Source organism: Panulirus ornatus, chromosome 6, assembly GCF_036320965.1.
Source record: "Panulirus ornatus isolate Po-2019 chromosome 6, ASM3632096v1, whole genome shotgun sequence".
NCBI lineage: Eukaryota > Metazoa > Arthropoda > Malacostraca > Decapoda > Palinuridae > Panulirus > Panulirus ornatus.
Genome location: NC_092229.1, coordinates 50,390,831 through 50,404,598, shown reverse-complemented (window position 1 = coordinate 50,404,598; position 13,768 = coordinate 50,390,831). Strand labels below are relative to the sequence as shown.

At 40.7% G+C, this 13,768-nt stretch overlaps 1 protein-coding gene across 1 annotated transcript in view; it reads left to right on the top strand.

Moving 5' to 3' along the window:
* The first annotated feature begins 1,506 nt into the window (after positions 1 to 1,506).
* The window catches only part of LOC139749226 (uncharacterized), a 28,564-nt gene continuing 16,302 nt past the window's right edge, over positions 1,507 to 13,768 (top strand). The window contains exons 1-3 of the mRNA XM_071662926.1: positions 1,507 to 2,056; positions 10,524 to 10,720; positions 12,440 to 12,619. Of these exons, the coding sequence (XP_071519027.1) occupies positions 2,011 to 2,056; positions 10,524 to 10,720; positions 12,440 to 12,619 (423 nt within the window). The 5' untranslated portion in view covers positions 1,507 to 2,010. The remainder of the gene's footprint in view (positions 2,057 to 10,523; positions 10,721 to 12,439; positions 12,620 to 13,768) is intronic.

The window sequence follows — 13,768 nt, the reverse complement described above, 5'->3', positions numbered from 1 at the left end:
GTAGCACGTGTAAAGTGTATAAATATACCTATGACTTGTATGATTCTCATACTTAAGGTGGCACTGTATACAAGTCAAGTTTGGGTAAAATGATGAAATTAGTAAGAAATGGAGAGAATATCTTAGAGAATTGTTTGGTTATGATGTTGAAAGAGATCCGTCTCTTGGTGTCGTAAGAATGGAGGTGAGACAGAAATACGGTATATGCAGTGGCTGGCATGAATTGATCACGACTTATGTTCTGTTTGATGAAGCAGTTCATCACAATTTCACACAACACACACATCCACCTAAAAGCTCACTCACACTGTAGTTACACACGGGTTGACCTGTGCACTGGCACCCCGAGAATACACCTCTGATCTGTGCCAGTTATGGCACATCAGAGGAACGGGCTCTCACTGAGTCACTGACAAGAACCCATAACAAACTTAGTCATGGCGAATCTTTTACACAAACCACTCCTGATGGTTTTACTGTTCTACATAGGCTTCTGGTTTTGCCTCGTATGATATCATCTGTAAGACGTCATCCACATATTCTATTTCAATGTTGCTTTCCGTTGAAGTTAGCATAGTATGTAATGAGAATCATGTACATACTGTTGTGGGCCCACCAGCGAGAAAGAGAAATTTTGGGACCAGAAAAACATTTATTTGGATCTATACAGTCAGTCCTTCCTCGACCAGGAAGGTCGAGCTGTTTCACGTTGTACTTCAACCTCTCAAGCCAGACCATATTAAAAGATTTTTGCTCACGCATTTGTTTGATACCAGGTGATGGTAGTTTCTGTTGGCGAGTTTGGCGCTTTTTGATTTTCTATGGCTGTTCATGATTGGTTGGGTGGTTCCCCTGTGCTTGTCTCGGTCCAACCGATCGAGTATTAATATAGGTATCATGAATATCTAAGATTCTTCTTTGATTTTGCTGTGGATCGTTTCGTCGATTTTTTCCTGGTGCTTCCAGGAGTTGAGACAGACTTGTGGTCGGCCCGTTCCCTAATGCAAAGTAAATCCGAAATAACTGACTCTCAAAGTATATGCAACTCTTAAAACTATATACATTCAAGTTATGTAAATGGATAAAAGGATAAAGACTATGCTCTATGGCGTTTTTACATTAACAAGTTTTAAATTTGCTGTAATGTGTTTTAACATCGACCACAACAAAGAATTCATTTCCAGTATATCAAATCGAACCCAATTTTCATATTTTTTCTATAGAGCCTATTGCATTTCAGGGAAACCTTTTAAAAAGTCTATGAAGCTAATACATACATGAAAAAGGTCTATGATACAATTAAATCTAACAAGAATACGAGAAAAGCTTGCAACAATGCAATTGATAAGGCTGACTAAAAAATCTGGACACAAAGGCAGAATTTTACTATTCACGTCTAGTTTGACATATGCTCAAATTGCATGACATGAGCTTGCACACACACACACATATATATACACACCCATAAGTACTTTGTCCTTGGCGATAAGTGCGTGCAAAGTTTTTGTCATGCAGTTTGAACATATGTTGAACTAACGGTGAATAGTGACTCCTGCCTACGAGTCCGGACTTTGAGACCCCCTAGATAAGTGTGGCAACTCAGTGTGCGCAGCGTGGCGGGTGGGAGGAGTGAACGGGAGCGCCAGGCACTGTCTAGTAGCCGTCACCACACCCGCCTTCCATCACACTTGCTACTAACACTGATCAATAACGCTGAGGTCTCCCGCACACACGATTCCCTAAAACTCCCCCAAAACCAACTCCATCCTAGAGGACACCCTTCGCTAGTGTGGTATATGGGGCGGAGGAAAAAAAATGCCCTAGGGTGTATCAACAGTCAGCACCGTTAGAGGAGGAGAATGGATAATTTGGGTTGTGATATATGGGAGGAGGAGTGAGCAGTGAAAGTGCGCCTGGCGTGCCTCGTCTCAAGCGGCTGTTGCGGAATGGCGGGGCGGCGGCCTCAGTAGTAGCACTGGAAAGTAAAACAATAATGTGGAGGCGACAGTGATGGTGCTGGACACGGTGGTAATGTCGGATCAGGCTGCAGAGGAGGGTGAGTAAATATCCTACGCTTGTGGCGTAGAGAAAATGAAGGTTAGTTAGCAATAAGCAGATGGTGAGAGAAGCGTGTTCTAACGCACACGAGTCGGAGCCGAGTAATCTGGCGTGTGGTTGATTGTTTCAACCTCATATATTGGTACAGTGAGGTGTTTTATCAGCTTGGTGATAGAGAAACTGATATGGATAGGTTTTTCAACCATGTGAACAAGTTTGGCGACACTGTGAGTAGTTGGGTCTGCCTTAAGCATCGCTGATTTTTGGACTGATAACGTCTTTCCATTCAGTGTTGAGTGTCATGCAGAGTAAGTAGTTGACGTAAATGGTTGATGGGAGGAGCATAAGCATGATAAAACAGAGAGAAAAATTACTTTGAAGTGTCGAAGCAGAAAATAAGCCTTCAGACAAACGTCACCATCATTTAAACCCCTATTCTGTACCATCTTTGTCAGTGTTTTATGAACATATCTTATCACCAATGTCGGTACTTTTTTCCATATATCTTTTAAAGAATACCTTGTATGACTGGTTTCCATTTCACACCGTACATCTTTCCATAGGGAAAGTGTTTCGTGTCTCACTTCGAATTTTCGTTCCTTTCTTCTCGTGAACTCTAGTGTCCCTACTCTGCTTCATTATGTGTTTAATGTAAATATATAACTCCCCGAACACGACGGTACAATATCATTTAAACATGATGGCGTGGTTAGTTGACCTGATCCCTCTACTCAGAGAGGTCAATTGCTTCTATCTTAAAAGAAGACGTTGGTTTCATTCAACGAATTAACTTGATATGTAAAGAGAATATTTATGTAGCACTTGTATAACTTGCGATGCTTAAATTTAACCTAAGATACTGGTGTTAGGTTGAGGGTGTGTATGAAAGATTGATTTGGGATTCGTGTGTGTAATGGGGAGAGAGTTTGACACTTGTGTTTGTCTCTTAACATTGAATATGTTCACTTTGTCTTAACCTAAGTATACACAGGTATACTCACCGTAGTTTATGCGAGGTTTATATAGTATCTGATAATAGGTTCATACATTATTAAATCTATGAACTGGTTCATAGATTACAGAGGGGCTAAGCGTCTTGTTGGCTGACCAAAAGGATGTTAATAATTGAACTCTTACTTTTGAATGAGATTTTAAGACGTTAGAAATGTTGACAAAATACACGCCATGAGAAGCTACAGGCTGGACACTTCCCGAAGTATTAATTCCAAGTAATCCAACGGAGGCGATGCTCTAGTATGATAAACGAAGTAGGCGGCTATACGTGCAAATATATTAGCCATACACAGCATACTCGAGTCTAGGCGAACTGGATAACTTCCTCATTTTGAGGGTGGAAGACAATTCTTTATATTGTACACACACACACACACACACACACATTCATTTAAGAGCCCAACGTACTACAGTTACACACGGTCCACAAATTACGTAAATATTTGCATGCAGAGTCGATACTCAATTTTTTTTGTTCTGTTATCGTCACACAATATGCTAAGCAAAATTGGTCAGATTTCTCTGTGAAGGTTAATCCTCTGAGTATTCTCATTTCAGTTTGATTAGCTCAAGAATATTTTCTGATGAGTTATGCGGAGAGGGAGAGAAGAGATAGGTACATGCTGAGAGAAAGATAAGAAGACAGCAGATCTAGAGGGCGTGGTTTCAAGGTCTATGTTAAAGCCGGATATGTAATGCCCTAGACATGGTCAATATTCAGCTTGAAAAAGACGTCTAGATCAAGGAAAGCGATGAGCGGTCAGATAGAGGTCAGCAGTCAGATATTTTGTAACGGTGGATAAACAATGGACGTAGGGAGACACGATTACAGTTTTGTAGATTTTAAAAGAAATGTGCGATCTGTGGATCATCTTCAAGATGGATGGGAAAGAAACAGTTACTTCAGTATGGTAGGAAATTGAGGGAGAGAAAGAAGGAAAGAGTTTAAGAAAATAACATTTTGGGTACTGTAAGAGAGATGGCCTTAATTGGAAGAAGCTGAGGATCAGAAATACCATATTTGAAAATTAATAAAATTGAAGAAAGTGTGGCAGAGGAGGGGATTGAGACATTAGGGGAATGACGAGTATAAACTCTCCCTCAGGGCGTCTCTAAAGGAATTTTCACTGGTTAGGTTAGGTATGTGCGTAGAGATAAATGATAACTATCATAGCGATAGAAAGCTGACAAGGACTATAGTATGAACAGATATAATGCGTTGTCACACTCTATATTTATGCTCTACCAAATTTCGTCTGTTCGAGGTTACATGGCAAGTGAAATGTCACTTTGGCAAGGCTGGATCACGGAGAGTTCAGTCTCGTCAAAAGAACTTGTCACGTCAACATTTCCATGCTATTGGGAGAAGCGCAGCCACAGGAGCATTTTAGAATTCTAAGCTTGGGTAACTACAGGACTTTTTTTTTTTTTAGAAGAGTAACCATAAAAATGTTATAATAATAATACTAATAATAATAATAATAATAATAATAATATAATAATATTATTATTATTATTATTATTATTATTATTATTATTATTATTATTTATCTTTTTTTTTTTTTTTTTTTTTTTTTTTTACTTTGTCGCTGTCTCCCGCGTTTGCGAGGTAGCGCAAGGAAACAGACGAAAGAAATGGCCCAACCCCCTCCATACACATGCATATACACACGCCCACACACGCAAATATACATACCTACACAGCTTTCCATGGTTTACCCCAGACGCTTCACATGCCTTGATTCAATCCACTGACAGCACGTCAACCCCGGTATACCACATCGCTCCAGTTCACTCTATTCCTTGCCCTCCTTTCACCCTCCTGCATGTTCAGGCCCCGATCACACAAAATCTTTTTCACTCCATCTTTCCACCTCCAATTTGGTCTCCCTCTTCTCCTCGTTCCCTCCACCTCCGACACATATATCCTCTTGGTCAATCTTTCCTCACTCATTCTCTCCATGTGCCCAAACCATTTCAAAACACCCTCTTCTGCTCTCTCAACCACGCTCTTTTTCTTTCCACACATCTCTCTTACCCTTACGTTACTCACTCGATCAAACCACCTCACACCACACATTGTCCTCAAACATCTCATTTCCAGCACATCCATCCTCCTGCGCACAACTCTATCCATAGCCCACGCCTCGCAACCATACAACATTGTTGGAACCACTATTCCTTCAAACATACCCATTTTTGCTTTCCGAGATAATGTTCTCGACTTCCACACATTCTTCAAGGCCCCCAGAATTTTCGCCCCCTCCCCCACCCTATGATCCACTTCCGCTTCCATGGTTCCATCCGCTGCCAGATCCACTCCCAGATATCTAAAACACTTTACTTCCTCCAGTTTTTCTCCATTCAAACCCACCTCCCAATTGACTTGACCCTCAACCCTACTGTACCTAATAACCTTGCTGTTATTCACATTTACTCTTAACTTTCTTCTTCCACACACTTTACCGAACTCAGTCACCAGCTTCTGCAGTTTCTCACATGAATCAGCCACCAGCGCTGTATCATCAGTGAACAACAACTGACTCACTTCCCAAGCTCTCTCATCCCCAACAGACTTCATACTTGCCCCTCTTTCCAAAACTCTTGCATTTACCTCCCTAACAACCCCATCCATAAACAAATTAAACAACCATGGAGACATCACACACCCCTGCCGCAAACCTACATTCACTGAGAACCAATCACTTTCCTCTCTTCCTACACGTACACATGCCTTACATCCTCGATAAAATCTTTTCACTGCTTCTAATAACTTGCCTCCCACACCATATATTCTTAATACCTTCCACAGAGCATCTCTATCAACTCTATCATATGCCTTCTCCAGATCCATAAATGCTACATACAAATCCATTTGCTTTTCTAAGTATTTCTCACATACATTCTTCAAAGCAAACACCTGATCCACACATCCTCTACCACTTCTGAAACCACACTGCTCTTCCCCAATCTGATGCTCTGTACATGCCATCACCCTCTCAATCAATACCCTCCCATACAATTTACCAGGAATACTCAACAAACTTATACCTCTGTAATTTATTTATCTATTGTACTTAAACGCCGTCGTCCGCGTTAGCGAGGTAGCACAAGGAAACACGAGAAATGGCCCAACCCACCCACATATACATGTATATACGTAAACTCCCACACACACACTCATACATTCATATACATTTCAACGTATACATGCATGTATATGCACAGACAAATGCATATATACACGTGTACGTAACCATACTTGCTGCCGTTATCCATTCTCATCGCCACCCCGCCCCTCTCTCCAAAACTCTTGCATTTACCTCCATAACCACCCCATCCATGAATGAATTAAACAGCCATGGGGACTTTACACACTCCTGCCGCAAACCGACATTCGCTGGGAACCAATCGCTCTCCTCTCTTCCTACCCATGCACATGCCTTACATCCTTGGTAAAAACCTTTCACTACTTCTTGTAACTTACCTCCCACACCATATACTCTTAAAACCCTCCACAGAGTATCTCTATCAACCTTATCCTATGCCTTCTCCTGATCCATAAATGCTACATACAGATCCATATGTTTTCCTGAGTATTTCTCACATACATTCTTCAAAGCAAACACCTAATCCAAACATCCTCTACCACTTCGGAAACCACATTGCTCTTCCCCAATCTGATACTCTGTACATGCCTTCACCCTCTCAGTCAATACCCTCCCATAATATTGCCCAGGAATAGTCAACAGACTTATGCCTCTGTAGTTTGTACACTCACCTTTATCCCATTTGCCTTTGTACATTGGCACTGTGCATGCATTCTGCCAATCCTCAGGCACTTCACCATGGTCCATGCATACATTGAATATCCTTACCAACCAATCAACAACAAAGTCACCCCCTATTTTGATAAATTCCACTGGAGTACCATCCAAACCGACCTTGCTGGATTTCTTCTTCCGCAAAGCTTTCACTGCCTCTTTTCTACACCAAACCATTCACCCTGACCCTCTCACTTCGCACAGGACCCCGACCAAAACACCCTATATCTGCCACTCTATCATCAAACACATTTAACAAACCTTCAAAATATTCACTCCATCTCCTTGATCACTACCAGTTATCATCTCCCCACTTGCCACCTTCACCAATGTTCCCATTTGTTCTCCTGTCTTTCGCACAGTATTTACCTCCTTCTAAAACATCTTTTTATTCTCCCAAAAATTTAATGATACTCTCTCATCCCAACACTCATTTGTCCTCTTTTTCAACTCTTGCACCATTCTCTTGACCCCCTGCCACTTTCTTTTATACATCTCCCAGTCATTACATCCCTGCAAGTATCATCCAAATGCCTTTCTTTTCTCTTTCACTAACAACCTTACATCTTCATCCCACCACTCAATACCCTTTCTAATCTGCCCACCTCCCACCTCTCCCATGCCACATGCATCTTCTGAGCAAGCCATCACTGCCTTCCTAAATACATCCCATTCCTCACCCACTCCCCTCACATCATTTGCTCTCACCTTTTGCCATTCTACACTTAATATCTCATGGTACTTCCTCACTCAAATCTCCTTTCCAAGCTCACATAATCTCACCACACTCTTCTATCCAACGTTCTTCTTTTCTGAAAACCTCCATAAGGTAGTGATCAGACATCCCTTCAGCTGTCCCTCTCAGCACATCAGCAACCAAAAGTCTCTTTTTTACATGCCTGTCAATTAACGCATAATCTGATAATGCCCTTTGACCATCTCTCCTGCTCACATACGTATACTTATGTGTATCTCTCTTTAAAACCAGGTATTCCCAATCACTGGTCTTTTTTTCAGGACACAAATCCACAAGCTCTTCACCATTTCCATTTACAACACTGAATTCCCCATGTACACCAATTATACCCTCAACTGCAATATTATTCACCTTTGCATTTAAATCACCCATCACTATAACCTGGTCTCGTGTATCTAAGCTGCTAGTCCACTCACTCGGTTGATTTCAAAACTCTTGCCTCTCATGATCTTTCGTTTCATGACCAGGTGCATTGGCACCAATAATCACCCATCTCTCTCCATTCACTTTCAGTTTTACCCACATCTATCTAGAATTTACTTTTTTGCACTCTATCACATATTCCCACAACTCCTGCTTCAGGAGTAGTACTACTCCTTCCTTAGCTCTTGTCCTCTCACCAACCCCTGACTTTACTCCCGAGACTTTCCCAAACCACACCTCCCCTTTACCCTTGAGCTTCGTTTCACTCAGAACCAGAACATTCAGGTTTCTTCCTCAAGCATACTACCTATCTCTCCTTTCTTCTCATCTTGGTTACATCCACACACATTCAGACACCCCAATCTGCACACCCACCTTCACCTGGAACCATTCACCTTCCTCCCCCTCCTGTCTTTCAGCAAAAGGCATTTAGCTACTTTTCTTTCATGTCACATAATCTTAGGAACTTCCACAAGTCATCTCCATCAACCTCTCTCATGTGATTTCTCCAGGTCCATATGTGTCACATAAAAATCCTTCTCCGAATATTTCTCACGCAAATTTTTCACAACAAATACCTTCAACACACCCTCTACCACTCCTGAAGTCACACGCATTGTTCTCTAATCTAATGCTCTATGTATGCTAGTACCATCTCCGTTATCATTCTTCTATACACTTTTACCAGGTATCTTCAAGAAGCTTATACCACTAGTCTGAGTATTCACTTTTGTTCCCCTTGTCTTTATATAATGACACTATACAGGCATCCTGCCAGTCCTCAGGTATGTCACCTTGAGCCATGCATACATTGAAAACCCTGAATTACCAATCATTAGCACTGATTATTATTGTTATTATTATTATTATTATTATTATTATTATTATTATTATCATTATTATTATTATTATTATTCATACTTTTTCATACTATTCGCCATTTCCCGTGTTAGCGAGGTAGCGTTAAGAACAGAGGACTGAGCCTTTGAAGGAATATCCTCACTTGGCCCCCTTCTCTGTTCCTTCTTTTGGAAAATTAAAATTATTATTATTATTATTATTATTTATTTTTTTTTTTTTGTCGCTGTCTCCCGCGTTTGCGAGGTAGCGCAAGGAAACAGACGAAAGAAATGGCCCAACCCACCCCCATACACATGTATATACATACGTCCACACACGCAAATATACATACCTACACAGCTTTCCATGGTTTACCCCAGACGCTTCACATGCCCTGATTCAATCCACTGACAGCACGTCAACCCCGGTATACCACATCGCTCCAATTCACTCTATTCCTTGCCCTCCTTTCACCCTCCTGCATGTTCAGGCCCCGATCACACAAAATGTTTTTCACTCCATCCTTCCACCTCCAATTTGGTCTCCCACTTCTCCTCGTTCCCTCCACCTCCGACACATATATCCTCTTGGTCAATCTTTCCTCACTCATTCTCTCCATGTGCCCAAACCATTTCAAAACACCCTCTTCTGCTCTCTCAACCACGCTCTTTTTATTTCCACACATCTCTCTTACCCTTACGTTACTTACTCGATCAAACCACCTCACACCACACATTGTCCTCAAACATCTCATTTCCAGCACATCCATCCTCCTGCGCACCACTCATCCATAGCCCACGCCTCGCAACCATACAACATTGTTGGAACCACTATTCCTTCAAACATACCCATTTTTGCTTTCCGAGATAATGTTCTCGACTTCCACACATTCTTCAAGGCTCCCAGAATTTTCGCCCCCTCCCCCATCCTATGATCCACTTCCACTTCCATGGTTCCATCCGCTGCCAGATCCACTCCCAGATATCTAAAACACTTTACTTCCTCCAGTTTTTCTCCATTCAAACTCACCTCCCAATTGACTTGACCCTCAACCCTACTGTACCTAATAACCTTGCTCTTATTCACATTTACTCTTAACTTTCTTCTTTCACACACTTTACCAAACTCAGTCACCAGCTTCTGCAGTTTCTCACATGAATCAGCCACCAGCGCTGTATCATCAGCGAACAACAACTGACTCACTTCCCAAGCTCTCTCATCCCCAACAGACTTCATACTTGCCCCTCTTTCCAAAACTCTTGCATTCACCTCCCTAACAACCCCATCCATAAACAAATTAAACAACCATGGAGACATCACACACCCCTGCCGCAAACCTACATTCACTGAGAACCAATCACTTTCCTCTCTTCCTACACGTACACAAGCCTTACATCCTCGATAAAAACTTTTCACTGCTTCTAACAACTTGCCTCCCACACCATTTATTCTTAATACCTTCCACAGAGCATCTCTATCAACTCTATCATATGCCTTCTCCAGATCCATAAATGCTACATACAAATCCATTTGCTTATTATTATTATTATTATTATTATTATTATTATTATTATTATTATTATTATTATTATTATTCATGCAAACAGGAGGGGCAGTAAGTGCAGCAGGAGAGGAAGCTATCAGGTCACTGCTGGCTGCATTGCGGGAATCCATGAAAGGTGAAGAAGGTGTTGGATCGCTGGTGACCCCATGCATGGATCCCATGGAGGTTGAGTCCCAGGTCATCACTCACCAGCATCCAGCACTCAGATTCACTGTCAGACTTCATAATATGGGCCTTACAGTAGGTATTTATTTTTTACTTCTTTTGCAAAGCTTTTCCTCATTCTCAGTGATGGTGAACAGACATTAGGAAGATAGAAAAGGTTATCACCAGTGGATCTTACATTGCTGAAACCACACTGATGAGGGGAGACTGAAATTCATGGGGTCTAAGGAAATGAGAGTTGAAAAGGAAATCAAAAACTTTTAACACAGTAAAAGTCAAAGCAACAGGATGATAGCTGGAAGGGTTAGAACAGTCACCCTTCTCTGGGATGGTACATAGCGATGCACGTATGCAAAACGGAAGAATTTTAGTTCTTAAAAAGTAAAGTAAGAGATATGCAAGCACAGGTGCAAATTCAGAATCACACTCTTCATTGCATTCGGATGGATGCCATATGAGTAAATGCCTTACTTGTGTTCAGCAAGAGAGAGAGAGAGAGAGAAAGAGAGAGAAACATGGTTTTGGATCACGTGAAAAGAGTTTAGAGGGAAGAGCATAGAATCAGTAAGGGAACCATGAGGGTGTGAGGGAGAATTAGTCATTCAAGGTGGAGTTAGAGGAAAAAAAATGAACCAAAAAAAATTTGCTGTCTATTGGAAAGGCAACTATAGTATCATCAAAATGGATAATTGAAAGAAAGGTAGTATGACAAAAGTTGTTAAAGATGATTTTGCCTAAGACCTGAAAGTTCTGTGAGTGAGGAGAAGCTCAGGTTGTTACACTTTCTATGACTAACACATGTAATGATTTAGTTCATTGATAAATACTGACTTGGAGTTGGAGGAAGGAGAGTTTTTTACATGACCAGTATCCCTTGCCCAAATGGCCTCAGAACTATGGAATAGACTTGTGGTTTCTTGGATAATTTCATTCTTGGATGTCTTACCATGACATGCCACTGGTTTAAGACACCATGCTTTGGTATTACAACTCTTTAAAACAAGTGACTACTGAGGACTGTATTTGACAGTCAGCATATGAAGGAGTCATTATTCTTTTTCAAAGAATTAACAAAGATTAGGGAAATCGATTTTATAGTCACCAACCTGTATGTAACATTGGTTGAATCCATTATTATTAGGGGGTTGTCCAGTATTGTGTGATTACCTTCTTCAGATTTGCATATGGAGAAACTGCATGTTGTGTTTTTGGGAATAATATAGGCTTTAAGACCACTGTTGTACTTTTGAAATAGAATTAATGGAACTGTTAAAGCTAGTTTTCAGTCACTTGTTGAATCTAAAGTCTTTGGGTGAAAAATATCCACATGAATAAAACAGAGGATGTAGATTGTACAAGGGTTGAGAAATTGTCATCTCTAAGATAACTTTGTGTTTTAAGTGAATATATGATCTTTGAGGGCATTTACAGGCAATATTTAAGTAATTGAAATTATAGAAATTAATGCATGTGAACTATGATAACAACTGTTCTTTTCCAGCTTAATTTGGTTTGTGGAAAATTTTCCTCTGTTCACTCAACTTGGCCCTGTTTTGCTTAACCAGTGTTTAGGATCCTCCAGGTATTACGCTTTCATTTATACCCATGAACTATTATACATCCTGATATGTCTTTGCAATTTTCAAAGATGTTAAAGCATTGCATTAGCTGAAATTCGATTCATATAATTATCAACCCAGATCTACTCTCATTCCTAATTTTTGCTCTGTACATGTGATACTGCTATGTTATATTTCTGTTTGATGAGAACTAAATAGATACTTTGTTTTGCAGGGCCTCTCTGAGTTTATCATAGATGATGTGCGGGTGAATGTTCAGTTGCTCACAGTAACTGTAAGTCTTAGTTATGACACACTAATGCTAGATGGGGAGTACGACCTTCAGGGTAAGCTAGTGAAAGTGATCCCAATATCTACTCGAGGCCCATTTACGGTTACAACAAATAATTCAAAGGTAGTCAACACCAGTGATTTACCAATGTGTTCCTTTAGAATTATCATGGTAGAATATAGCATTAAAGTTGTTTTGTATATATATATATATTTGGATGCTCAGATGTAGCGTTACCACACTTTCGACCAGTATTCTCTTACGAGGTAGGTAATTAATTTATGTATATACATGTGTATGTGGGTGGGTTGGGCCATTCCTTGTCTGTTTCCTTGTGCTACCTCGCTAACATGGGAGATGGTGGTTAAGTATAATAGTTAAATATATATAAATGTATGAATAGATTTCTGAAAGTTGCCACTGATGCACCTACTCAAGCTAGAAAAAGAAAGATATTGAATCAAACATCAATGAACTATACTGAACTATACTAAATCATTTCCAGATGCAGTTGATCAGAATGGAACACCTATAGTCTGTTCTGTTTCAATCCTGTTTTATATGAAATGAATTGGAGGCACTAAACCTTATGAATACATACTGTAGATGATACAATGTAGTTTTTTTTTTGCCGCTGTCTCCCGTGTTTGCGAGGTAGCGCAAGGAAACAGACGAAAGAAATGGCCCAACCCACCCCCATACACATGTATATACATACGTCCGCACACGCAAATATACATACCTACACAGCTTTCCATGGTTTACCCCAGACACTTCACATGCCCTGATTCAATCCACTGACAGCACGTCAACCCCGGTATACCACATCGCTCCAATTCACTCTATTCCTTTCCCTCCTTTCACCCTCCTTCATGTTCAGGCCCCGATCACACAAAATCTTTTTCACTCCATCTTTCCACCTCCAATTTGGTCTCCCTCTTCTCGTTCCCTCCACCTCCGACACATATATCCTCTTGGTCAATCTTTCCTCACTCATTCTCTCCATGTGCCCAAACCATTTCAAAACACCCTCTTCTGCTCTCTCAACCACGCTCTTTTTCTTTCCACACATCTCTCTTACCCTTACGTTACTTACTCGATCAAACCACCTCACACCACACATTGTCCTCAAACATCTCATTTCCAGCACATCCATCCTCCTGCACACAACTCTATCCATAGCCCACGCCTCGCAACCATACAACATTGTTGGAACCACTAATTTTCTTCAAACATACCCATTTTTGCTTTCCGAGATAATGTTCTCGACTT